At 41.1% G+C, this 26,267-nt stretch overlaps 5 protein-coding genes and 2 long non-coding RNA genes across 12 annotated transcripts in view; 4 read left to right on the top strand and 3 right to left on the bottom strand.

The window, feature by feature from the left end:
• The window catches only part of LOC124314826 (LIM domain only protein 3-like), a 347,499-nt gene that overhangs the window by 16,119 nt on the left and 305,113 nt on the right, over window positions 1-26,267 (top strand). The gene's annotated exons all lie outside the window — the stretch shown is intronic.
• Window positions 345-1,250, bottom strand: LOC124314989. Its single transcript, XR_006911462.1, has 2 exons — window positions 779-1,250; window positions 345-699 (listed from the first exon to the last, which is right to left on the bottom strand). It is a non-coding gene; the product is annotated as an uncharacterized LOC124314989 (long non-coding RNA).
• Window positions 3,701-4,875, bottom strand: LOC124314916. Of its 2 annotated transcripts, none has more exons than XR_006911329.1 (3): window positions 4,796-4,875; window positions 4,581-4,725; window positions 3,701-4,225 (listed from the first exon to the last, which is right to left on the bottom strand). It is a non-coding gene; the product is annotated as an uncharacterized LOC124314916 (long non-coding RNA). The 2 variants fall into 2 exon arrangements; XR_006911330.1 differs by having other exon boundaries at window positions 4,841-4,863.
• On the top strand, window positions 7,956-9,942 carry LOC124314793 (skin secretory protein xP2-like). Of its 2 annotated transcripts, none has more exons than XM_046780160.1 (4): window positions 7,956-8,061; window positions 8,175-9,633; window positions 9,756-9,852; window positions 9,911-9,942. In XM_046780160.1, exons 1-2 carry the CDS (start codon window positions 8,050-8,052, stop codon window positions 8,919-8,921), a joined length of 759 nt encoding a protein of 252 aa, XP_046636116.1. In that variant the 5' UTR covers window positions 7,956-8,049; the 3' UTR covers window positions 8,922-9,633; window positions 9,756-9,852; window positions 9,911-9,942. The 2 variants fall into 2 exon arrangements, with proteins under 2 accessions (XP_046636116.1, XP_046636117.1); XM_046780161.1 differs by having other exon boundaries at window positions 8,175-9,638.
• Window positions 10,246-10,574, top strand: LOC124314558 (endocuticle structural glycoprotein SgAbd-3-like). The gene is made up of 2 exons (XM_046779753.1): window positions 10,246-10,310; window positions 10,361-10,574. The coding sequence occupies exons 1-2, from the start codon at window positions 10,246-10,248 to the stop codon at window positions 10,572-10,574; spliced, it is 279 nt and encodes a 92-aa protein (XP_046635709.1).
• Window positions 13,837-17,097, top strand: LOC124314660 (zinc finger protein 431-like). The gene is made up of 8 exons (XM_046779931.1): window positions 13,837-14,029; window positions 14,100-15,101; window positions 15,161-15,355; window positions 15,432-15,712; window positions 15,799-16,260; window positions 16,330-16,422; window positions 16,495-16,594; window positions 16,657-17,097. The coding sequence occupies exons 2-8, from the start codon at window positions 14,102-14,104 to the stop codon at window positions 16,791-16,793; spliced, it is 2,268 nt and encodes a 755-aa protein (XP_046635887.1). The 5' UTR covers window positions 13,837-14,029; window positions 14,100-14,101; the 3' UTR covers window positions 16,794-17,097.
• LOC124314654 (kazrin-like) lies at window positions 17,183-26,153 on the bottom strand. 4 transcript variants are annotated; one of them, XM_046779914.1, is made up of 14 exons: window positions 25,110-26,153; window positions 24,903-25,022; window positions 23,917-24,083; window positions 23,065-23,192; window positions 21,413-21,592; window positions 20,998-21,295; window positions 20,422-20,508; window positions 20,198-20,282; window positions 19,924-20,087; window positions 18,736-19,154; window positions 18,376-18,658; window positions 18,163-18,307; window positions 17,857-18,070; window positions 17,183-17,778 (listed from the first exon to the last, which is right to left on the bottom strand). In XM_046779914.1, the coding sequence occupies exons 3-14, from the start codon at window positions 24,074-24,076 to the stop codon at window positions 17,494-17,496; spliced, it is 2,448 nt and encodes an 815-aa protein (XP_046635870.1). In that variant the 5' UTR covers window positions 24,077-24,083; window positions 24,903-25,022; window positions 25,110-26,153; the 3' UTR covers window positions 17,183-17,493. The 4 variants fall into 4 exon arrangements, with proteins under 4 accessions (XP_046635870.1, XP_046635871.1, XP_046635868.1 ...); XM_046779915.1 differs by having other exon boundaries at window positions 25,114-26,153; XM_046779912.1 differs by having other exon boundaries at window positions 24,903-26,153.

Genomic DNA, 26,267 nt, shown 5'->3' with positions numbered 1-26,267 from the left:
TGTAGCTTAAATCCTGTGTTATTTTGCAAACAATTTTAACTTTCACTTCACTTAAAAATTCCAGACAGAACTCCCTCTAACTTGTGGGTAACAATCTGGGTCACCTCTGACCCCAAATAACTAAATAAGAAGTAAAGGCTAGACCACATGAGATATTTGTGAGCCCCCTGCGTTAGTAAGGTAGGTAAGAAATGAATCCAATATAGAAGACTTTAAAACATGAAGAAAAAGCTAAAAGATTTATTTCATTACTAGTGATTTTTCAGCTACAAAATAGCACTCATAAACCATTAAAATCAAGGAAGAGCATTCACAAAGACGACTAAGTGGAAGAACACAACTAATTAAATGAAACACAACACCCATAATTTTATTTGATGGCATGTTGCTTTCTCAACCACGATAATAACACAGTGTCATTATTTGTTTGGCGCAGAAAGATTTTGTTCCAACAGTTGTCAATGGAATCACTCCTATAGGCCTATCATGTAAGATCAGGTTGCCTTAATCTTACTGCATGGATGAGATTGGAAGCAAGAGATTTGACATGTCAGACAAATTAACAAAGAACACATTGAATTGTGGCACCACGGACAGCAACAGCATCAAGCACACCTTTCACCTGCCTTTCACTATCTCCTCATTAGGCAGCATCTCCATTAAGGCATTAACAGCCTGAACATAAACAGCCGTTGAAACCTATAGAGAAAGATTCATCACAAGTAAGGCAAAGTGCAGAATAACAGGAATAAAGTGAAAAGTTAAAAAAAAGTGATACGTAAAGGTAGCAGTATACGATATTTCGTCAAGAATCTGCAATCACTAACAGATGCCATAGACAACGCACAGATTCAGAAGAATGTCACTTGTCAAGCTGCCTTCTCATCATTATATCTTGGGGATTTCGTCTGTTGTGATGTGTGATGCTGCGGTGGTGGCTTTTTAGTGAAGACGAGATGTAAATTTGGAGGGGAGAATATTACGTGAGTATCAAAGTTATTTGCCTTCGTTTGTTAGTTCTTAACTTTCAACTGTCAACGAGCTAGAGCGGACATTGTTTTCATGTAAACGTTTCTTTTTTCTGACACTAGACAGCTTAGCCTTTGTCATTTTCCACTCAGTTTAGTTACGTTTACTTTGCACATCTCTGAAGAAGTTTCTCGCTTCCACAATAACGAAATTTTTAGTGATAACTGCCAGTTTCTGTTTCAGCAACAAAGCTCATTTGTTAGATTTTTAAATAATGTGTTTTTTTTCTACTTCCGGTTTTCTCATTTCTGTCGGTAGTTTAGTAAATATTCATCTGACACACAAAAAAACCACATATTCGTGATCCTCGCCAAATTTGTGGTAAAGTTCATGTTGTTTTTTTTTACGTGCGCGTACTTCCGGTTTCAAGAATTTTCCTGAACTATAGTTCAGGAAAATTCTCGATTTTGATCAAATTCTGGATTTCGTTTAAATTATACCAAATCGACCCCAAATTTCACGGAGATCACGAATATTTGGTTTATTTGGTCGGCAGCTCAATGGTTAAGGCGCTATCGCTTACTTCCGGTATACTTCCGGAAAATTTGCATAAAACTAGCAAGTGAGCTTTGTTCTCTGTACAGTTCTAAGGATTGAATGCTAGGTTTTAGCAAACAAATATGGACTTTTCAAGTTTTGTGAGTATCTTAAGACCACCTGCAAATACTGAGTTTTGAGATGTATCAAATAGATGGCGTGTTGATTGTGTCAGTTATGGAATGGCGGTTTGCTGTCAAAAGTTAAGCTATCCTTTCTTCGAAAATTACCAATGAATTCATTGGTAAAATCTAGTGAATTCTTCTCTAACTTGTTGGTGATGTGTTCTATTCCGTGTATATGTTGGATAACCTTAATATCATCAACTTATAGGAGGAAACGTGAAAGGGTCGTGGTCGTGCAGCCTACCGTCAACTGTGTTGTTCAAAATCATATTATTCTACTGAATGTGCCATCAAAATGATACATGTAATAACCAACACTAGCTTTATTCATTTGATGTATTGCTGAAACATATATTCTTCTCGTCTTTTATGAGGAGTCATAATTATCTGTTGTTTGTATTGGACTTGCTAGATCACCAACAGCCCAGTATAGACCAATCTCTCATTTCATCTTCTCGAGAGAAGATTGGATAACTGATCGGTGGTTTCATGTGTAAGTTCACTGATCATGTCACTGAACTTATTCTGTTGCAGTCTAACATCTATTTAAAGTATTGATCTCCACTTATGTCTATCTAATGTTTAAGAGACGCTTTTGAGTGTATACTGATAATTGTTTATTCTTTTAGATACTAGACGTCAAGCAAACTGATGACACAAATTATAAACAAGATGACTTATTTTTCTTTTTTTATTTACAGGTTCTAAACTCCAGGTTTCTAAATTTGCATGGCAGACTTTATGAGAAGTCATGTCCTTTCAAGAAAGTCAACAAGGTCTCTTGTGTAACCTTTTGGCTGCTACTCTTGAATCTCCCTTTTAAGCAGGCCATCTTTATTTGAGGTATTGTTTTCTGCTGCTACAATCTTGTTTGAATATTATTGTCATCCAAATAAATGTGCATTCTGCTTACAGGGAAATTCTTCGCTACTGTCATAGGCTTCATCCACTGGTGAAAACAACGAGAGAATGCTGCAATCCAAGACTGATAAATTGTTTAATCGTTAGATTAAATTAAAAGTGCATATCTGGGTTCCCTTCTTTTCTCTGGCCCCGTTTCCCTAACTAACCACTAACCAACGCCCGCCGGTGGTCACTCACCCGCTGTGAAACCAGGAGGAGGGGAGGGCTCTGGTCGAACGGGGACTTGGAAGGCGCATGATCCGATGAAAACTTTTGGAGGGTCATGAGTCTAACCCGGAAGCCTAGTATGACTACATCTCCCCAGTAAAACTTGCCTCGTACTTCTCTCTTCTTCTCGGTCCAGATAAATATCTCTGGGGGCCGTAGACATGTCCTATAACAGCATGTGCGAGTTAAACAATGCAACCCACTACCCAATGAAACAAAAAGCCATGGTTTATTGCTTGCGCAAATCTGCGTTGGTCAAGTTACAAATTTTTCTAATTCAACAACTCGCGTAGAATTTTGCATCTAGTCTATTAGTGCAAATCGCGATTCCATGTGTTTGGTAGTTAAGAAAATGGTTGTTTAAAAAAAAAAATGGGGTGTTCTGAGTAGCAAAAAAAAACTCACCATTGTTTGTTTTTAAACAACCATCTTCTTAACTACCAAACACATAGGATCACTATTTGCACTAATAGACTAGATGCAAAATTCGATAAAAGTTGTTGAGTTAGAAAAACTTGTAACTTGACTGACGCAGATTTCCGCAAAACTAAACCATCGCTTTTTGTCTCATTGCCGCAGCGGTGGTGGCGGGTTGCGTTTAACTCGTACAGAAGAAAAACGTTTTGAACCGGACGCTCTGTTTATTGAATTTTTTGAACATTTTAAAAAAATAATAAAAATTGTTTTATGCAATATATTTATTTTTATTGATTATTGAAATTATATGGTTAAGGTTTAACATTGGTTTATAGGGTTATGGGTATAAATGTAAGGGTTGGTAGGTGTATGTTTTTGGGGTTTGAAGGATTGGAAGGTTTATGTTCGTGGGGTTTGGAGGTTGATTGGTAGGGATACATTTGTAAGGTGGTATAAATGTAAGGGTTGGTAGGTGTATGTTTTTGGGGTTTGAAGGATTGGAAGGTTTATGTTCGTGGGGTTTGGAGGTTGATTGGTAGGGATACATTTGTAAGGTGGTATAAATGTAAGGGTTGGTAGGTGTATGTTTTTGGGGTTTGAAGGATTGGAAGGTTTATGTTCGTGGGGTTTGGAGGTTGATTGGTAGGGATACATTTGTAAGGTTATAGTTTAACTGAATTTTAATTCAAACTTGAAATATCCTCCTTCCCCCCTCCAACATCCTCCACTTTCCTTTCCCCAATCCCGGAAACATGTTTATTATTTGTTGACATAGCATCCCATGTTTGTTTTTGTTGCTTCTGAACTTATAAACGGTAAACTGCAAGTCACGATGACAATTTAAAAAAATAATGATGCAACTTCGGTAACACGACACCAGCACCAAGGAACGGCCAATTGAACTTGATGTAGTAAGATCTTTCACCAGCATAGGCTGCAACAACGTGCCACATCGGACAGCAACTACGCGAACATAAACGCTAAACCTATAACCAAAATTAAATTAATTAATCTTCAGCATCAGTGGAAATGATGTCAATGAAAAGACAAATAAATGTCACTTTGTTATTTACAAGAGTTAACCCAAATCATAAGTTTACCATTAAGAAAATTGTACATGTCAAATGCAACAGACTGGCTGAAAAAATCCATGTGTGATTTAGACTGGAACCAAGAAGAAGGTGAAGCTAAGACTTCAACTAGCTTTATAACAAAAATGATAGAGGTATAGCTAAACTATGCAATCTCTTAAGAATTATCATTATAAATGTTCCAAAGGAATCTACGGTTGGCACACTTTCCAATGAGCCATACAATTAGAAAGTTGATTGAAATAATTACTTCAATTGTAGCTAAGTGTTTCTTCGTGTGATGAAACACACAACAGTACAGGTAGCAAGAGGAACACCCTTTATCAGATGGCTGCTTCAAATCCATATTTATGTTGGGCAGCAACGGAAAGCTCAACTCCACCAGCACGTTATTCCTATTTAAAAAACAAAAACTCATGAAGCAACAATTTCTCAAACAACAAAACATAAATGATTGAAGTTAACTTAAACTACAAAATCCTTCAGAATAAATGTTGCAAAGGAATGTACAGTTGCAAGCTTTACCAAGGTTCAATTTCCACAACTGAAATAGGTTGAAAAGATAGGCACTAACTAAATCTGTAGTCTCACAGTTAGAAAGTTGAACATTATATTTACCCGAAGTGTTTGTGACAAACGTGAAGCTGGTACAGGAAAAAGAGACATTTTGGCAAAATGTTCAGCTGCTCAGGCCCAGCTCAGGCCACATGATCAGATGAAATTGCCATGTAGAAATTATAGGCTGTTACCAGATAAATACCTAAATTCACACAAATAATTAACACAGTCACATCCAAGAATCCAAAGAGCAATTACCATTATTACGAATAAAAATGTCCAGAAAGAAAAGTACGCCGTATTAAGAAGTATCAAATCCAACGATACGTTTTAAACATGTGGTTTGATGGTTTCCAATCAGTGTCTTAGGAAATGGCGGAATTTCGTCTGGACTCTTGAGTAACGAAGACACTCGCGCCATCTAGCAGACATAATTTTAGCCACTTAGTGATATCCAACATATTCCTTTAGCAAATGATTACCTAATTGGCTAATTGCGGAAAAATCGCCGAATAATTAATCCCTAATATGGCCCCTAAGGTGAATGAGTAGCAGTACTAGAGCAACCAATTTCTATTTCTTTTCCAGTTCTTCTACATTATCTACAACCTGTACCTGTGAATTTATATCAAATGTTGTAGTTAGCTCATATCTGTAAAGGATATGCTGTGCTGGAACTCTGTGGCTGGAATGTTTTAAATTGTGGTGATGCAAAGTAGCAGTTCTTCCAGGACGCTGTTGGACAAAGTGACAACAGCTCCAAGACATCTTCAAGGATTTCATTTCGTCTTTAGAAAAAAGAGTAGGCTACTGAGTATGCTGCTGACTGCAAACTCTTGATTACCCTGTGTGATGCACAGATCTATTTCAATAACATGTGTGGTTAGTTGTAATCTGTGGTTGTATTGACTTAAACCATACCTGTTATAGTCTCCTGAAATGATAAATTGTTGATGTTTCTTCTTACATTGTTTTCTGGCTTTTGCCAGGACTAGAAGCTGTTTTTTTGCTGGTGAACTGACTGGTTCACTGGAATTTCAGATACTCATGTCAAAGTGTGTCGTAGTATGGCAGCTTCTTGTCGTAAAATTATTCATGAACTATTTCATCACCTTTCTATGCAAATCTTGCTTTACTGAAAGAAACACAGCACAATTTCTTCATCCCAAGCTCCCATTGCCCAAACATTAACCGCAAGGTTTTGTTTACTTTTACTTTGACATAAACGGATAAAAAAGTCTGTGTACATCTTGGAATATTTTGTTTATGCAACCAAAACGGGCTGGCCAGCTTTGGCGTCAACGGCAGCGGGAGCGACGAATGAACCGTAAGGGTAGCCGGAATAACCGTATGCTGGGTAACCGTAGTAGGGGGTGGCAACGGCGTGGTGAGAGATTCCGACCGGGGTGAGGACGCGCTGGACGACGGGGGTGACGGCGGCGTAGGCGTGGCCCTCAACAGTGGACCAGGCGAAGTTTCCACCAAGACGATCGGAATTGATGATGGCGCTGTCATGGGCCGGAGCACGGACGAAGGTGGTGGCTGGGATGACGAAAGCGTTGGCGGCAGCCAAGCAAACCAAGAGGACGGCGATCTTGAAAATTGTTTAAAAAATTAGTATAAATATCAGCGTGAAATCAATTAAATCATTTGATCGACTTACGACTTGCATGTTGAAGTGGAAAGAGGAGTCGTAGAAGCTAAGATGAGAAGAGTGTGTACTGTTTCTGGTTTTTGTGTTCCATTTCATATAGCTCAGAGTTACTACGTGCATATGGAACAACCACACCTTTACTTATGTGTCGTCCTCCAATTCCTGGACTTACAAGGGCACCAATGTCCCTTTTTACATCATCCAGGGATTACCTATTCTTTCTGAGCAAGACCGGCATTTAACAAACTTTAAATCTAGATCAATCGTATCTCGTTATTTTAAATAAGCAGAAAAATATAAATAAAATATTACGCACACTCATAATATTTAAGTCCGGTAATAATTGAATAGTTAAAATTTAATTCGAAATTTCTCTAACTATCGCATCACTAACTAATAATCACATTTGTTGGGCTTCGTGTTGCCAGTTTGTTTCCCCTGTAAATGCGAATTCAAGAATGTCACACGTGTTGCGGGGCTGAGCTATAGCCTTGAAAGATCTTCCAGATCAGAACCTTGTCGTGAATTTTTTGTGACCGTGCGTATAGAAGAAAACGCCCAAACTCGCCCAACCCATCAGTGCATCACTGAACGGATCGTCCTTCGTCTCTTGAAAATAATCACGCAAAACGAGTACAATTAAAGCACAGATTTTGCAATTAGTAACTGAAACGAAATTTAAGAGAAACGGGATTTTAAGAATTCTCTAACCCACAGGTTGAAAATTGGGTGTGTGCGACAATTGAGAAATTAAATTTGTTAAGGATAGTTTTTAGGATTGTTTTTTAATTCTCTTTTAACTCTCTCAACAATCGAATTTTAGATACACGAAAATGTCCTTACTCAATAATGTTTTGGGGTCGTTAACCTTTTGTATAGACTTTCAAATGAGATATCCCTATCCACGTATCTGTAATGCAAGTAAAAGCCAGCCGAAATAATTCGTATAGGAGCCAGCATTTCGGAGAGTTTGATTGATGGACAGTACCTATGAAATTTGGTATATGTTGATGTCTGGGGCACACCCAAAAGTAAAAAAACTGGATAGCCACTTCGCTGTCTATCTCTTCTCTTTCAAATTAAAAAGAAAAGAGGAACTGGAAACAGCAATAAAAGAAAACTAAGGGATGGCTGTGCAGTGAAGCCGCCAGGTAGCGACCTTGCCACACGGGAAGACTCTACGACAGACGAATCGGCAACTTTCAGATCAAGGGCGACGCCTTGGACGAACGAATACCATTAATTGGGTGGGAGACCAGTTTTCCTCCTTTCCCACCTGAATCAAAGAAATGGGGATTGTGGGGGAGTTATAGCCAGGTAGGAAAGATGGAAGCCAAAAGAAATAAGAATAAAGAGAAGACGAAGAATGTCCGGCAACATCTCTGCTAGCATTTGCGTCTCCAAGGTTAGTCCAACGCCCAACGACTACTGCCGTATAAAAATGGATCGTAGCTCCTAGTTCAATCGTCAGTTACCGACAAGTTCTCAATTCAGTCTCAAGTCGAAAATGAACCCTTTGGTAAGAGACAACTTCTTCGATAAAAAACATCTTCATCTTTAACATTTTTATAATTGATGAACGCTCTTTAAAAAATGTTGATTTAATTTCATAAACTGATTTCCTTTTGGCAGATTTTGGTCACTTTTTTGGTTGCCGCCGCATCGACCGCACCGACTAACTTGGTCAACCCGGCCGTCCCGTGTGCCCATGGAGTCGCTGCCGTGGCCTATGCCGCCGCTGCCCCAGTCCCTTACCCGGCTGCCCTGACCTACGCCGTCCCTGAGCCCGTCCAGGTTGCCGTTCAACCCCAAATCACTTACGATTTCCCCGTTCCAGTATCTGCTCCTGCTCCAGCTCCTGCCCCAGTAGCCGTTGCGGTACCAGCACCAATTACGGTTGAATACGACTTCCCTGCACCAATTGCTGCCCCAGCACCAGCACCAGTTGTTGTTGCTGCTGCTCCAGTAGCTGTTGCCGCTCCAGTCAAAATTGAATACGACTTCCCCGCTCCCATTTCGGCCCCAGCACCAGCCCCAGTAGTCCCGGTTGCTGCTCCCGTTGCCCTGCCGGCACCAGTCAAGATCGAGTACGACTTCCCTGCACCCATCTCTGCTCCAGCTCCCGCTCCCGTACCAGTAGCTGTTGCTGCTCCAGCCCCAATTGCTTCCGCCCGCACCGTCTCCGAAATCACGCCCCAGGTGACCGCCCAACACCCGACCAAAGTCAACGTTGAAAAGTTCCCCGTTGAGGTGTCCGTCGCCGCTCCTGACGCCCAGCCCGTCCCAGTTCCAATTGCTCCCGAATACGAAATCCACCAGAATCACGCAGCAGCTGCCACATCCATTGTCTGTGTCCGTTCCCCCTGTCCCTTCTATTAATTTCTCAGTTGGGCAATCAAATATTCTTGATTGGGTGAGCTGTGATGTGATCTGTTTATCATCTATACTGTTAACTCTGTGCCCGCAGACAACAACTGTCAATGATTTGCATTTCATTGTTTTGTTTTCTACTCGTTTTTTTGCACGCAAAGAACCAGTTTTACAGTTTTACTGCTGCTACCCAAGTAAACCGCACCGGTTGGCCTTGGTAACAACTAATCAGTTGGCTGATTCATATAACAAAGTGCGCTAGAAAATAGTATTAAACAAACAGCCAAGTCCATTCGTTAGTCTGCCATGTTACATTAGTTAGCCTTCGTAGCTTAGTAGGTTTGAAACGTATAGGAACGATTGCCTGGCGTTAAACTCGCATAGAATAATGAATGTATATCTGAATATACTGGGTAATCGGTAACAGCCGTGTTGTTTTAGTTTGTTGAATAAATAGGAGCAGATTGTATAATTAGGTCAGTTTATCAAACCTTATGTCGTCGACTATGTTAGTCTCCCAACACCTGAACAAACACAGAAAAGCACGGGCATTCCTAATTCTGCAATATCAATATTTGCGCCGTATTAATTCGACTGGCACACAGAGTATACCATCATGTACATAAATACGAAGAGTAAGTAATGAAAATCAACAAGTATGCCAAAAGCCTGCGCCTAATCAACAACATACGAAAAAATGGAGAGAAAGACATTGAGAATGGTACCGTAAGTCATTTTTGTTCCGAGACCATACCAACTTTTTTTTTTTTTACTTTACATTTTCTCCCTTATTCTGAAAAATTTTGACACCCATTTTAACGCACGTTTAATGGTTGCATTTAGTTCAGCAAAATGGTTTTATTTTTGGGTCTGCTGGTCGTCACTTACACTGCCCCGGTCGAATTAGACGAGAGCGACAGCCAGAAACTTAGATTTGAAAGTGATAAAAAGTTAGAGCAAAGTTAAATCACTCAACAATTAATAGGCGGTTATCACAGCATACAGCGTCAAGCGGGAGGAGGAAGAAAGTCAAAAACAAATCGAACGGAAATACGAAGGTGTCGTGCCGATAAAATTTCACTCTTTATAAAGCGGTAATAGCGGTGCGGTTGGTAATATATTTCCGCCTTGGAAAAGGGGAGACCCTGAGCCTCATCCTAATCCGATTCCGGCTCACAAACGAATGAAGACTGATAATCACAACATTTTATCACGCACAAATCTAGATGGCACCGACGGTCTAAAAGTCGTTAGTAATGCAAATTTAAACAGAGAAACCCGCGCACATTTTCCCACACCTTCCCCAATGCCCGAGCACAAACTAAAATACGAGATGAATCCAATAGATGGCGATCTCTCAGTCACCGAGAAAAAAGACGACGGTAGTTACTCTTTCAGGTAACAAATATAAATCATTTCAAACTTCTGTTAATTATAAATAATGGCAGCATTTCCGAGAGTGGCAGCCAAAGACAAGTTGGACCGAAACCAAAGGATATTGGCAATGTTAACCGCGAATCCTACTCGGACTCCATTCTCGATAACACCGCCGTCAACTGGGTTGCCGACGAAAACGGAATCCAAGTCCCCAGTGACCATTTACCCGATTCTCCCCCGACAGATGGAGGCGTCAGAAAAATGCTCGCCGATTTAAAGAAATAACGGTATTAAAACGCTTTGAATTTCCTTCGGAACCGAAAACTGAAAAATATTTTGACGAATAAAATTATTTAAAATATCGTATGATCGTATTTTCTCTATAACGCTATGTAATTATGGGATTCCGGGTATCGGATTGACTCCGGATTGATGTCTGAAAATGCGTCATATTCACAAGTCTAATACTGTAATACAGTAACGATCGACGAAAACTTGAAATTAAAAAATTTGCGGGACCCTAATTAAATCAAGTATCACTGAACAACTTTGGTTTAATTACGATACTATTATCCCAACAAAAATAAAATTAATTAAAAACAAGCCTAAAAAGTTAAAAATGAAATACATGGGGAAAATTGATTTGCACACTCGAGCAACACCACCAAAGTCTATATAAGCTTGGCTACAGTCGTGCAATTCCAAATGTTGTCGATGTTCGAACCCTTTCAACTTCAAAACAAACTCACTGTCCGAAAAATGTCGCCTTACTTCACTTTCTTCAGAAAATTTACGATTCGCTCGAAAGACTTCAGCATTTACTGCAAACCAGATGCGCATCACGGAGCCATTCTCAAAATCACCCAAGCGACTGCTGCAGTACCTGGCGGTAAAATGGTAGTTAACAAAATCTACGCCACTCTCGATGTCGCCACTGAACTTTGCGAACGACTCAACGCGCTGGAACACCTTTACCGAGAATCCCACCCTCTTCCGCGCAATGGCCAACTCCACTATGAGGAAATTGTTGAACAAGACTCGACTTACAAATTGGATTTCAGCGTCAAGGAATACCGACAAAACTTGGAGATGACGCAGAGCAAAAAGATTCTGACTCGAGGGCCGTGCGACAGCATTAATATTCCGGATGTCGGGGAATTCCGTCGCGAACTGCTCCAGCTGGTGGAAGAGTTGTCGAACAATTACTTGACACTCAAGATCGAAACGGCCGATAATACCGGATTCTCCAAAGTGATTCGAGGTAATCGAGTGGCCGTCATTTATTGCCCGGTTCGCCCGTGGCCCTGGACTCGTTCGTATCCGACAGAAGTGCTTCTCTTTGACCCGATTTTGGTGGAGCTGATCCTATTTGATCGTGACGTCAAAAAGATACGCGAGCATTGCGATCGCACCTATCCGGACTTGATGGTGGACGCTTACGTCGACATGAACTACGATCACGACGAATGGAACATCTTTTACGAAAACCTGAAAATCCGCTGGATCCGTCGTGGTCGACAGTTCCGCATCAACGAACACCTCGGAACTCTTTCCCTGAAACACGAGGATCACTGGTTCACTGCCTGATGCAAAACAAAAATCTCCTAAACTAAAATTTCTGTCCTGATTGATCAAGATTTGATTCTGATAATAAACATTTCATAAAAAAAAATAACTCGTTTTTATTTCTTTAGCATACGACTACCTCTTATTTGTTGTACTAACAAAAAACCAGGAATTGCCAGTGCAGGACTGCAGTCCTCTTAGTCATAAAGTTTTAAGTTCAACTAGTAAACTAGTAAAAATGAAAATACTTTCAAATTTGATTGTTTACCCACAGACAAAGATGTGATGTAACAAAACAGGCCTGATCGGAAGCTGTTCTACAAATGACTAATTTTATGATCCCTGACTGAGTAAACGAAAACGGAGAGAGAAAACAGTTCCAGTCAACAGCCTGACTAGCTCTGGACTAATCGTACTCCGTACTTTACGACTTACAATCAACGCCACCAAACAGTCAAAGATTAAGAATAGAGATAAATTTGTCCTACCTTTAAGCCTGGGAAATACGGTCAGGCATCAGCAAGTGCTCCATCCGTAGAAAAGTTGAATACACCAGGCAGGGTAGGAAAAAGGGAGTCCTCGTGAATACACCCACATTCACATAGATGTACACGAGGATATTTAAGGATAGGGGAAGAGGAAACACGTAACTCGATCGACATTGGATTCTCCAATCAGGATTATGTTTGTCTCGGTTTATCTAAATGAAAAATTAAAAATGTATTACGAAAAATATTTACAGAAACAACAAATGTGGAAAAGTTGAAAACGAGACAGTAGGTAAACTCTTATTTTAATAAATGTGAGAATCAAAGGTTACCATTTAATGCACTGCATTTGTTCAAGTAATGCATCATTAAAATATCTAGCAGGTCACAGGATTAAAGTAACAAAAATCATTAGCTATCCTTGCAATGACACTGAAATTGTTGCGATTTCAGATCAATGCTAGCACAAGCAAAACTTGTATATCTTGTTGTTACGAAGATTGGCTTTGGCCTCAAATCTCCACAATGAAAATGATAGTGAAAACAAACTGTACTGCATCGACAGAGGGCTTACATGAAAGATGCTAGTCAGAAACTAACATTTCACAATTGTGGAACAGATTTTAACTCTTCTTTACGATCCCATATTCCTATAATCATCCCATTTGTATTTTTGGTTTAATTTACCTGTTAAACAGCAAGGAGTGTGTATTGAGCGAAACTATAAAGGGACGTGACATCAGAGTTAACACGACGACCACAGTCCACATTTAAGTAATTTAATTTGTTGTGCTGTTTTCCGTGCAGCCACGGTACGTTTTCAAAAACATGATCACTCAGTTTTCTTAATTATTATTAAGAATTATAGTTTTTCATGTTTTCGAAACTTTCGAGTTTCGAAGCATCGAAAGCAGCAGACGACACTAATATTCTAATTAGCCATTTTGTCATGATTTGTTTATAAGATATCGATAATCCGCCGTTATGGCGACCGTAGAACTCCACCGACAAGAACTGGATGTAATGCTGCGCTGCCGTGCGTGCCGGCCGATTTGCGATTTCGAAAAAAGATTGTTTCATAAATAAACAAAAAAAAATTATAATGAGTAAAAAAAATTAACTAGAACATAAAAAAATTCATAAATTAAAAAAGGACTAAAGATTCTCCTAACAACACACAAACAGGCTGAATTGAAAACTGCAAATCATATCAGCCATACATTTTATTTTTTTAAGGCACTTGCCGAGAACCGTCTATTTATCTTACGGAATTTCTCATTCTTAAAATTGTTGATAGGTTATTTCAACCGTTTTGAGTTTTGACCGCTTCCGCTGCGTTGGAGCTTGGATCACTTTATTGTTGCTTAGCTCGTTCTTCCACACTATTGTTTCCACTGGTTAGGCATTCTTCCACACATTCTGTCTATATCATTCTTCCCGCGGAATAGTGTCGTGTGTAGAAGTTGTTGCTTGTTGCTTTGCTTGTAGCCCTTGTGATGCCCTTGTAGAGTTGTAGGATTTGTAATGGACTTATTACTACTGTTCCAGGCAAAAGTTTAATTTTTTTTTTCACTTCTCTCCAGTGAATTCGTCTGAACCAATGTAGTGTTGTCTTTCTTTGTTGTTTTTAGTTGTGTTATATTTGGTTTTCATTTCAAAGTGTGTGTTTTATTTCTTGATCAACAGGTGGGTCCCTCCCAGTAGTTTTTGTTCATGAGCATTTTCGTTTCCTCATTTTTGCAATCTTTTTTTGTAGAAATGGAACCCAGGAGAACTAGAAGCTCTCTTATTTCTCCATCTTTAAAACCTTGTAGAAATACGAGGATGGTCAAGTCTACACGTGTGCCTTCTCATGAGTTGGCCAAGCTGAAGGCCTCAAAACCAATGTTAGTTATCCCACAGCCTGTCTTAAGAATTCATGAATGCCTTGATGAAAATGTCAGAATGGCCCAAGTTGAGTCAAATGCCTATATTGCATTGGGAATCAAGGAGGAGCCTATCGATGAAGAATATGATGCTGAAGGAAGACATTATGAAGATGCTAACTTTGCACCAGTGGAAAGCTTTGCTACCGAAGATTGTTACAATCAAGACAATGAGTATGAAGAAACTGAAGGGATACGTACAACAAGAGCCTCAAAAAGAAAAAGGTTGGCAGGTTTGACAGAAAACACAGTCAACAAAGAAGATGACAACAACAACAAAAACAAGACAACTAGTAAGAAAAGATCAACAAAGGAAAAGAAGGGTAAAGCAAACTATGTATTCCAACCTATTGTTTCGAATGTTCAATCACTTGCTGTACCTATCCCAGAAGTTGACAACTTTAATGCAATTGTTGTATCAGAACAATCTGCTGAAGTTGTTGAAGGAAATAACAATGTTGAAAAACAGTTCATCACATTTTCCGAAAATGATGCACCGGAAAAACAGAAATCGCGAAGCCTTCGAGAATTGCCCATCGTCGTAAAGAAAAACTCAATCCTTTCTCTGTCATCAGATTCGGTCAACACTGAAAAAGATGTTGATATTCAGACTGAAAAATCCAATGTGCCTTCAAACGACTGTTCCTTCAATAATCCCATAAAAATTGTCGCCTTTCCTGCTTTACCCGAAGAAGCTGCTCATGTAACAGAAAGGGATTCATTTTTATCGCCAGCCATAGAAGATGAAGACGAGGAAGATCTAGAGGAGGAAGAAGAACTTGAAGAATCTTCTTCGTCTTCTTCCGAAGAAGAATCTGAAGCAGAAATTACTCGTAAGATTTTATTTATTTTGATTGCACTAATATTTTAACAATTAGTTAACTCTTTCTAGCCAAACTGTGGGCCCTGAAGGAAGAAGAAAGACGTACTCTAACTTGCAGCGTCTGCCAAAAAAAGTGCTCCCGTACTTCAATATTAACTGCCCACAAAAAGAAGCATTTTGATACCAACACTTATTTTTGTACGCACTGTAACAAAACTTTTAGTAGTGAGAGCAGCTACAAGCACCATATCGCTTATTCCGGATGTAAGTATTGATTCTCTCCCCCATTAAAAGAATCGTTCAATATTGACTCTTTTTATTTTTGCTTCTTCATCCACAGTGGCTCCTTTTAAATGCGATCAATGTCACAAAAGTTACTACACTGAACAGAAGGCCGAGACACATCGCGCCCAGTGTCAGGGTAAAAATACGGAGCGAAAGTTTCACTGCGAGGAATGTGGAAGATCTTACGTGATGCTCTGCAGCCTGAGAACGCACATCCGTGAACGTCACTCGGACTTTAAACCGGTCAAAAACTTGTGCTGTGAAGTATGTGGAAAGCGATTCAGACACAAGAAGTATCTTGAGCTGCACATGTACAGCCATAGTTCCGAGAAAAAGGTATAATCTGGAAATTTTCTCTATTTTCTACATACATTCATTCTACATACAGTCATTACAATTCAAAACGTTTTACCATGTAATAGTTTGAATGCGACATCTGTCACCGGAAGTACAAGTCGAGCGATATCTTGCGTCATCATGTCCGCATGGTCCACAAGAATTTGCCGCGGGTGACCTGCGAAATTTGTCAGAAAGAGGTGAGTCGTGTTTCACTCAAAGCCCACATTAATCGACACCGAGAGAAGCAGGAAGAAGAAGAAGAAAGTGCTCGACATCTCTTGAGCCTTAGCATGACAGCTGACAGTAATGCACCTTCCTGTCGGGTGTGCACAAAGTATTTTGAGAGCGAAAAGCTGTTGGAAATGCACGCGTGTGAAGGCCGGGATGGAGGTTCATCATTTCCATGTCAGCATTGCAACGAATCGTTCACTTCAGCTACCGAATTGGTCGGTCACAGCTGCGATGGCTTGGATAATTCAAAGTCGAGAAACACTGCTAAAATCTACAAATGCATATTTTGTAATCGAGAATACGGCTGCCATACGGTAATTGAATTATTAAGTTCTTCAGTGCAATCGATTTTTTTTCTTCATGAATTTCATTGAAAATTATAGCCTTGGCTGTATCACGTGCGGCACCACACGAACGACAAACCTTATCCTTGCCCGGAATGCGATAAATCCTTTCGTCTGAAACAAGGATTGAAGGTACGACGAAGGATTTCGAAGCCATTCCAGGTTTTTCATCTTCTTATATTTACTTTGGTTTAATATCTGTAGGTTCACATGAGGAACCATACGGGCGAGAAGCCCTTCAAATGCGACCAATGCCCTGCTGCGTTCAAACAGAAACCATTCCTGCTGGACCACATGAATACCCGTAAGAAAACGAAAGTCTTTGGATTTTGTAATGATTGTTTCACTGTGATTTTTTGTACCCAGACACCGGTAACAAACCGTATCAATGCCAAAAGTGCCTTGCACGCTTCTCCGTACGCTCGGCTTTGTCGACGCACAAACGGATCCATCGTCGAGAGTTGAAGCGCAATTCCGAACTTGAAGCGGCTTCTTCATCCTAAATTTCCACGGGATCACTCAGACAAATTCAAGCATTCCTACATTGTCTATCTACAATTCTACATGCATTTAACAATGGGACCATTTCTCTTCCATTATTCTTGAGATTTTGAAACGCCTTAGAATGAGCTAAGTAATACTTTTTCTTATTTTCTCAGTATAAGAAGTGCCTTTTTGTCGAATTTACCTCTCGGTAGCTCGCTTTGACTGAACTTCCCACCACTCGCACCAATTTAGCGATATTTCCTTTTCTATTACACACAACCCTGACCTTTTTTTAGAAAAATAAATAGACGCACGTTGTTACATTTTGTTTGGGATAGCTTGAATGCGTTTATTCATATATATAATTTGTATAAACCGAGCAATCGCCCGCGTGCTGACTAATTCATGACGCGCCGAATAACTGTATTATGCACAAAATTCACACTCACGAAGAAGAGAATTTGAACTAACAATGTACACATGACCATTTTTCATCACAACAATCACCGATCCGATGTGTCCACGATATATGATAAGAAAAAGTTTCTTATTAAATAACAAAACAACTGAGAAACAAGATTTGGGAAAAACATGACGTGAGAGACAAGAAAGGTACTGTGGGAAATGCTGTGCTAACAAACACTAAATTTTTTGTAACAAACGGCAAAGTGATTTGCCGCCAGGAATAATATTATTATTATTATTATTAGAAATTAACTATACTCTAGTCACTGTAATTTTCTCGATATCACTGCTAGATTTGACGCGCCGGTGGTTGTCCGCCTGCGAATTTTTGAGCGTCCAGTCTCTGGCGTCGGAATAAATAGAAGAGGAGCTGGCCGATGCTGGTGCTCCAGCAGTGTCTGAGCTGTTGGCAATCAAGGCGTCACGATCGTCCGATGTTGCAATGCTCCCATTTCCTGAAACTGCTGTCGCAGCAGCAGCCGCAGCTGCAGCTCGGTCTTGCTTAATCTTTCGACCGAACGCCCTGCTCAATGATGCCTATAAAAGTCGAAGAAACAACGAGCGTGAGTTCCAAAGTTGAAAGACAGATAAGACAATATTCGTGACTTCTCTTACGTGAAAGCTCGCTCTAACGTTGGATTTGATGCCAAGCATGCTGCCGTTATTCTCCACAGATCGGCCATAAATATCTTCCTGATTGGGTCCACTTGACACCAATCCCGTTGTAAAAGAGCGTGACAAATTTCGACCTAAACTGGCATTACCGTCCATTTTTTCGACTCGTTTCCGTTCGCTTCGAGCTTGTCGACTGCGTTGCTCGTACCTCGCTCTATACATAAATCATCATAACATTTTTATGACCCGCAGCACGAAAAAAAAGAGGGAAAAAACTAAAACGTGAATTTGGCACTAGAATTATACCGTGTTATTTGGACGAGCGATTCCAACTCGGTAGCTAAATGGCGACGTATAATGTTCTTTGACGTAGGAATGCCCATGGCGGTCGCCATGACGTCCGCATTAAACGTAGGATCCAGGATTACTAAAGCCCCATGAATACCGCTCTCTTTTCATTCAAATAAATCAGGTGTTTAGACGGCGGAACATACGGCAATAAACATGTGCGTTACATACCTCTAAGGTTGTCGGCGTATTCAGCCAAGTCGATGCCCCGTGCCCAGCTGATAAAACGTTGGTTGGTCCACACCAGAGGATCACAGTCAATCACATCACACTGTCTTCGTCTTTCGTTGATTGCCTGCCGGTCGTATTTGATCATACGAAGGAAAGTAATGCCTTGCACGATAGATGTTTGATGAGCTTTGCGGGTCACACCCAAATGCTTCTCCAATTCACGTTTGGTCAAATTGTCTAGTAGTCGGGCGTCCATTAGACAGGTGTGAAAGGCGTCAGCGTACTGCGTATATGCGGATAATAGTACTTTATTAATGACGTCATTAATCTTTCGAGCGCACGTGAATGAACATTGTATACCTGAGTGAGTCCGATGTCGGTGAGCCATTCATTGGCGACCCACGAATTCCCCAGAGTTGACAAGAGCGGATAACGAACTGGTTGCCCAGGCCGCCGTTCTTCAATGGCCAGCCGGACTTTTTTGCGGTGCATGGCGTGATTGAGTCCTAATCCAGCTTCAATTTCAGTGTCCGATAGTTCAAGTAAAACTCTGCCACTCTTGATGTTTTCGGCACATGCGGGCAGATAACGGGCCATGCCCATGCCGAACTCTAACCAGGCCAAGACATGTCCAGCTTTCCAACGTTCGACAGCCCAGCTCTGGGCTTCGTCCCAGAATCGAAACCGGTCGGCCACCGTCTCCTCAGTCAATGGCGTGGTGCATAATGAACTGCGTGGGGACCAACTTCGCCTTGAATCCCGTTCCGACCGAGGTGGACCTTGTTTTTTTTCAATCAAAAACCACACGTCAATCAAAGTTTGTTATTCGGTTTCAGCAATCGAGGACACAACGCCGATTCAGTTGTCCCGAATCTTTTAATTTTTCCAATGAAAAGAATGCGGGTGTTTTGTTATTCGTTTCAACTGTTTCAAGGATCACGAGATATTTAAGCGAGGATGTCTAGATATAAGAATAAAAGAGAAATATCATCCTGGCACACTAAATAGGAGCGGCAACCAAACAGCTGTGCCGCATCGAGTTTTCTTCTGTAACTGAAACTCTTTATGGCTGAAAATGTAACCCAGAAGAGTTTAACCGGCGTGTTGGAACTTGATTCGCTCCTACCATTTAAAAACAAAAAAGGAGAATATACACTTTTCGACCTAAATGAACTTCCTGCCACACGAAGGCACTTGTCCATCACGACTAGTGGTGGTAGTCTGTGCTTTTAGCAGCTAGGTTCAAATCGTGAATTCAAATGTCAAAAACCCCTAAAAAGGGGTGTCGACGGGACTACTGGCGCGCGTGTTTCAAGACCAAACGCCCAACAAGTACACCCTCCACACAATTGGCTGGCTGAGAGAAAAAATCACGCAACATCTGCCAAGCGAGAAACGAGCACGTGATTCGACATAGGAACGACATGCACTGTCATAATCACGCAACGGATATAATAATGAACCCGCCAACTAAATTGGACGTGGAATTTAAAATAAAATATATCTTCCTAATAAAAATGTAAGTATCGCCATAAATTATGTTCTTACCTTCGTAGATGGAGAGATCGAGGGTTTTGCGTTGCTTGCTGGCTCGGGAAAAGACACGTGAAATGCTGCCCCAAGGTCCACCGTTGCGCGATATCGATTTGTTTAAAGTCAATTTGTTCATGGTTTTACTACCGAAACTGGCCAAACTCAGCTGATCCGTCGACCTTATTTGTTTTGGTCATAAAAGATCAAGGCGGAAAGAAAGAGAGAGAGAAAAGTTTTTGAATAGACAAACTTTTTGGGAGTCAAAGTAGAAAGAAACTCGAGCACATACTTCCATCCGGAATCAGATGCCAGGGACTGGCATGTCAGCTCATCGAGTTTCCTAACGTCACCGGAATCCACCGTGGCCGCCGACACTGTGAGGATGTACAAACAAAACGAGTTAAAAATAAAAGATTTCAATTTGTGAAAGAGACCGGGTAAAAATGAATAATCTGTAAAACAAACCGACGGCCATTCAAAATATGTTTGGAAAAATTGTATATAAAGACTTACGCAGACTACCGGGCACGATCGAACTCATAGAAAGAGAATCAACATCAGCCATCAGTTGATCGACTAAAGCTGCTGCTATTGCTGCGCCTTTGCACAATAACAAAACATAACGAGTCAAATGAAAAATTTGGGACAAACTGTGCTCAACTTTAATGTGAACAAGTCCGGGTGTGTCCTTGTCGGGCGTTTAAAGATAAAAGCTACTAGCATGCAATAACTACGCGTCAATTATGCGTCCCGTCGTACGTGTGTAAAAGCAGCTGTTGACAATTCGATCTTTATCGCATTAAATTACAGTCCGGCTCTATCAACAGCAGAAATTGCCATCCAACGCCAATCTAGATGTGAATTACTCTTTTTTAATAATTTGAAAATGATTGACGCCCTTATACGTATATAACAAAGAAGCGCCGCCCTCGGACCATCGATCGCGATGATTGGACACTTAAAGCGCCCAAGTGTCACTAAATTGACATTGTGAGTGGACCAGCACTGCCACACATAGAAATGTAGGACAAAGCATTCTTGATGATGACCTCGAGCTGCTACAACCCGCTCTTATACTGATGGCCATACCGTCATGATTACTGGGTGCGGTTATCGACGACCCGGCGGCCGCCGTCGTCGTAGCTTCACGCTGGCTCTCGTTGCTGCTGCTGTGATCGATCCGCGAATAAAGAGGCTCGTCGCAAGCATCTGACACGACGGCAGCGCTATCCATGGAACTGATGCTCGATCTCTTGTGTCTCGCCGTCGTTGCTAGGGACGGACGTTGTTGCTGCTGCTGCTGGACGCTATTAGCCACGGTCGACATGGCTATCGTCGGTGAAATCCGTTGGCCGGCCATCTGCTGTCGGCTCAATTGCTGTCGGATCTGGCGATTACGTTCCAAAGAGATAAATTAGATTTTAAGACGTCTTGGGGCGCGTCATTGAGAAGCCTTTGGTACGTGTGAAAGGCTCAAATGCCCAGGCGACTTTTTCTTTTTTACCTGGGCCAGTTCTTCTTGAAGTTGGTCGATTTTGGCGTCACGGGCAGTCAATTGAGTTGTCACGGCGAGACAACGTTCGGCTTCGTCTCTTGCGTGCCGCAATATCGTCCATTTCTCCCGTTCCGCCTCGTTGCGTTCCTGCATTAATTGACGCAGGGCCGACTCGCTCTCCCGCATCCGCTGCAAACAACGAATCATCATTTTATTATTACATCTCTCTCTCTACTAGGCTTTAAGTTATAAATCACGGAGAAGGGTTTAATCATCCCGCAGTAAAAAACAGACCACCGCAAAAGCTTAAATTGAATTAAAAGGAATCATCTAAAAATAAAACACACAAACATAAAATATAAAAATAGACGGCCAATTTCGAATATTGCATACAAAGAAACCTCGCAGGAAGAAGAGTAAGACTATTGTACATTTGCAAAGTATTGATCTGTTTGCTGGTGTGGAAGTTGATGGCGAAACCGAGCCCCAAATTCAATGGCAGATTATTATCCAAGTGGTAATCAAGGACTCGGGGTCTCTTTTCTCTCATCTCTTTATGTCTTCTGTCGTTCTCTCTCTTCCTTGTTCCATCTTGGAAATGACGAACGAGAAACGAGTCAGCAGCTCCGAGCTTTTACTGTGTCTTTTATGCGATCGATCGTCGCCGTTGTTGACGAGTTTTCATCCTTTCTGTCGTTCTTCAAATGTTGAGAGCTTTCTTTCGTTTTATTCAAGTCGAGCTATTGGATTTTGGAGAGCTCTTCCCTGTACACATCTTCCTCACCAATCTGGATTCTGTTCTCACTCACGACGACGACGTCTATCGCCAATGAAGTGCGTGTAGACTCGTACATATCTAGGGGGTGATTTCTATTTGACGATGGCAAAATTGTGTTACAGTGATCCATTTTCAGCCTGTTACAGATATGGGAACTATGATGAAAAGATTGGATTTCTATTGCCTATTGAAACGGGCTCGCATCACGATCATATTCTATTGATTATTTCAAGTGCAATTGCATACTGATGGACGAATGATACAGTCGCGACTGATTCACGAGAAAAACGGTTATCTTTCTTTGACTTTCTTGGAATTTACCAGAGCATTGAACATTGAAACGAGCTGGGAGGAAATGTCAAGAAGAAATAATTAATTCCAAGAAGATGGAATTCAAAACATTATGGGATATAGTAAAGGTGATCATCAAGAGAGCTCCTAGATTACGCGCACAGGTGCTCTCAAGTACTGTGTGCGGTGTAGCCCTGGCGTTACAGGCTTCAATTAACAACTTCCAGGGGGGTTATGTGAAGCTCGCCGGGCGTGAGTTGAAAAAAGAGTATAGAGTAGATAGATTGTAATACCGTGAAGAGAGCTATAGACCTCCCGACCGCATTTCCCCACCGGAAAAATGAGCCAACCCAGAGAGCACCGTCGACTATACATACTGTGGGATTAAATAATACAGTGGCAAAAAGAAACAGGGTTACAATCTTCCCCCAACACTCCTTCCGGGAAATCACGACAATTTAATGATGAGAGAAACACAAAAAGCCTGAAGAAATGAACCTCCTGGCTTTCTGACCTCTTCTCGCCGTTATTCCGGCACCAGCACCACCCACCTACTTTGGCATCGATAGTATAGATATTACACAGCACTCACCTTCTCATAAGCACGGATGAACTCCCTCAACTCTTTTTCTTTGTCTTCTAGCGTGGCGTAGAGCTGCTTCATTTGATTCAGCACGTCGAATTTCTCGGCTTTCAATCGTTTCCGGTCCGCCTTCAAAGCTGAAACAAAAAAAAACAAAAAACATTTAAACGAATTTTTAACAAGAAAAACAATTTCCTTTTTTTCTGGCTATGAAGAAAATTTAAATTTAGAAACAAGAAAAATACTGTGCACAGATAAGAGCAGTGGTGCCGGCGTAGAGGGAACAACTGTCTTACATTATCGATCCGCATGAGTTTGCGCAGCGCGTTTCAAGCTTCAACAAACAAACCGCTATGGAACAACATTAGAACTTTGTCACGTGGCTGATTGTTTGCATCTGGTCACTGCCGACCGTCTCTATACACAGCCCCCAGCCAGAATAATAATGCACACACTAGATACTATACTCTACGTCTGACCGCACTTTATTTAGATACCATCGCCAAGCTGACTTTTTTTTTTTACCAAAAGATCAAGGCGGATGAAAGAAGCCTTTTGTTAATGCACTTTTCTTCATCCAGCCGAAACTATGCCATCGCTATGTCTCCATCTTTTGTCAAAGAAAAGCTGTGCGACTTTTCAATGGATTTCCGATGACAAGAAATTTTGAGAATGGCGAGTTTCCAAATTCACGTTCATCATATACACGGGCACAAAAGATGTGGCGTTTTTTTGAAATCATCAAACGTAGTCACGTTCAATGACTTGCAATCATTTCAACGATCGTCATGTGATTTGTCGAGCGGAAAACGTTGGATTAAAAAAAATAAGTTTTTTTTTTTCAAAAATGATTTAACAGACCTGAAAGAGCTTCGCGTGCATGTTTCAATTCCGTTTCTAGATTTTTGATATGTTGCTGGGTCGCCTTGACATCGTCCGTGGCTTCGCCCGACGTTCCATTGAATTTCTCTCCATTGGTTTTCGGAGTCGTCCGGCCACCGTCTCCGTTGATGGTCGACATGTCAAATCTGGTTGTAGAGAAACACACACACGTTACACAAAAATATGGAAAAATCAACCAAAAGTCACGACTTGATCGAATTTCCACCACTTGATTGACACAATCTCACATTACGACATGTGTGTTAGTCACTTAAATATTCCATTTGGGATGGAGAGAAAAGAATAGGCGGCTCAGCTAAAAAAGATCACTGCTAACTGACTATACACATCTTAGGATGGGATTTTTCCCTTTCTAGGTCATGTTACAATGCTTTTGGTTATTCGTATTCACCACACAGTCCTTGGACGACGACTAGCTGACCGAAATTGGAGATTACAGTGGGGGTAAGACACACAACGTCTGGCAAAGTTTGTAAGCATCACGCGGGAAATCTCGAGATCAATACCCCAAAGTTACACAATACCACCTGCACTTATTTTTTCCTCCCCCCCCCCCCATTGACCACTCCACCTTTAACACACACAAAGGTACGCGGGGATCGAGGCCGTTTTCGAATGATAGCCTGCGGCTAATCAATAGGTAAGAAAAAAGGAGGGCATTTCCTTAAGGGGGTGGATGTGGGGTGGAGAGGGAAAAAAAAGTGAAGGTAAGGTCTGATAACGCACCTTTAAAAGTTTTGTAAGTTATTATCTCCACGACGAGGAGGGGAAAGGAATTTAATATATAAGATATAACGAAATAAGGAAAAACAAAAAGTAAAAACGCATGGAGATTCTCTCAAAACGTAATACAAGCGGTCACCTTTTGTGCCTTATCGGTCAACTGTGAGATGCTGAGGCATAATAACATTCCTTAAAAGATTTCCATTGGATATAACTTTTACCTGTAGATTTTGTGTGGAGCCGTGAAGAATCAACCGCCGAAGGCTTCCAACTGATTATTTTCTCTCTCACCACAGAAGAACACAGAAAAACTTTGATTCTTCGTGCAGTATCTTCACCAACTGCATCGAAGCGGATATCACCATGTAAAAACCAAGCAGATGATTATTCACGTGACACAATCCGAGCGGAAAATATAAATCACTCACTCACGAAGGGAAAAATCAAAGAAAAACCCGAAACAAATGGCTCACGTAATTTAAGTATATAAAAGATGAATAAATAAAAGACAACTAAAAAAAAAAATAACGAGGGAGGGAGAGAAAACGACGACACACACAGGAACGAACACACACAGCAACACAAGAGCCAACAACAAACCGGTACCGAGTCTACCGACTTCTATCGTCTACTGCTGGGTTTACCCCCCTCGACACAGGGTGGCCCCATACTCACGTTCGGACGACATTTTTGTTCAGGCTTGACGCATAGTGTAGTTTGTCCAAGCTTTTGTCTGTGTGTTTCAATTTGAGAGGTTGGCTACTGTTCCAGCTATCAAGCTAAATTAAAAGCGGATTATTTTTCTTTTCGTCCCGACTGTTCTCGTCTCACGTTCCTCTCTCTCCCCTCCAAACTCCGCTGGCGTTTCTATTCACTACCCAATATACTTTTCTTTTCCCTCTCTCTCGTCACAGGCACAAGCATACACACACAACTGTATTGATCGTTTTCATCATCCAGCGTTACCAGACACTTTGAAGCGCGCGCGCTGATTCGTCACACACACAACTCCCGGTTGCTTCTTCTTCTTCAACGACGCACGTACAACTCGTTTACTACAACACACGAGAAATGAGTCATCCGCTTCTTTTGAATTCAGCCCCCCCACAGTTGAGAAATGTCATGTCAATTTCAAATAGATTATTATTCCCCGAATGAAATTTAAAAAATACAGCTCACGAAAAATCTATCGAATTCAATTTCCAAGTATAAAATCTTGTATAAAGATTTTTGCGCAACCGCCTGTTTTCTCGGAAACTTTCATTTTTTCTTCCTTCTTCCGGTCGGGAAGTCCGTCCCCCCTAGACTGCACGCACGCAGGGTGACTTACAGATCCTTTTTGAATAGAAAAAAAAAAAATAAAAGGGCAAGAGAGAGAATATAAGCTCCATCAGTTCTGGCAGCGGTGCCAAATCGGTGCGATGAAGTAAAAAAGAAAAAAAAAAGGAAAAAAGAAATAAAGGATTTGTAGAGAGGGATGATGATGAGGACAAGACGGACATCCATCTTTCAGCATTACCGGAGCAGCTCTTTTCATAGTCGACGTCGCCTTGTGCTTTCCATCAACTCCTTTGATGTTTTTCTTC

The sequence above is a fragment of the Daphnia pulicaria genome, chromosome 10 (genome assembly GCF_021234035.1).
Source record: "Daphnia pulicaria isolate SC F1-1A chromosome 10, SC_F0-13Bv2, whole genome shotgun sequence".
NCBI lineage: Eukaryota > Metazoa > Arthropoda > Branchiopoda > Diplostraca > Daphniidae > Daphnia > Daphnia pulicaria.
The sequence above is the reverse complement of the archived record's forward strand: the minus strand, read 5'-3'. Positions and strand labels throughout refer to the sequence as shown.

Bases quoted from the DNA above. Each gene is read 5' to 3' on its own strand.
- LOC124314558 (XM_046779753.1), top strand. From the start codon at position 10,246: ATGAATCCAATAGATGGCGATCTCTCAGTCACCGAGAAAAAAGACGAC. The intron at 10,311-10,360 runs GTAACAAATATA...AAATAATGGCAG, and splicing joins GACGGTAGTTACTCTTTCAG to CATTTCCGAGAGTGGCAGCC.
- LOC124314660 (XM_046779931.1), top strand. From the start codon at position 14,102: ATGGAACCCAGGAGAACTAGAAGCTCTCTTATTTCTCCATCTTTAAAA. The intron at 15,102-15,160 runs GTAAGATTTTAT...AACTCTTTCTAG, and splicing joins ATCTGAAGCAGAAATTACTC to CCAAACTGTGGGCCCTGAAG. The intron at 16,261-16,329 runs GTAATTGAATTA...TGAAAATTATAG, and splicing joins GAGAATACGGCTGCCATACG to CCTTGGCTGTATCACGTGCG.
- LOC124314654 (XM_046779912.1), bottom strand. From the start codon at position 24,076: ATGTCGACCATCAACGGAGACGGTGGCCGGACGACTCCGAAAACCAAT. The intron at 23,193-23,916 runs GTCTGTTAAATC...TTTTTGTTTCAG, and splicing joins TGCACGCGAAGCTCTTTCAG to CTTTGAAGGCGGACCGGAAA. The intron at 20,283-20,421 runs GTAAGTCTTTAT...ACATCCTCACAG, and splicing joins GATCGTGCCCGGTAGTCTGC to TGTCGGCGGCCACGGTGGAT.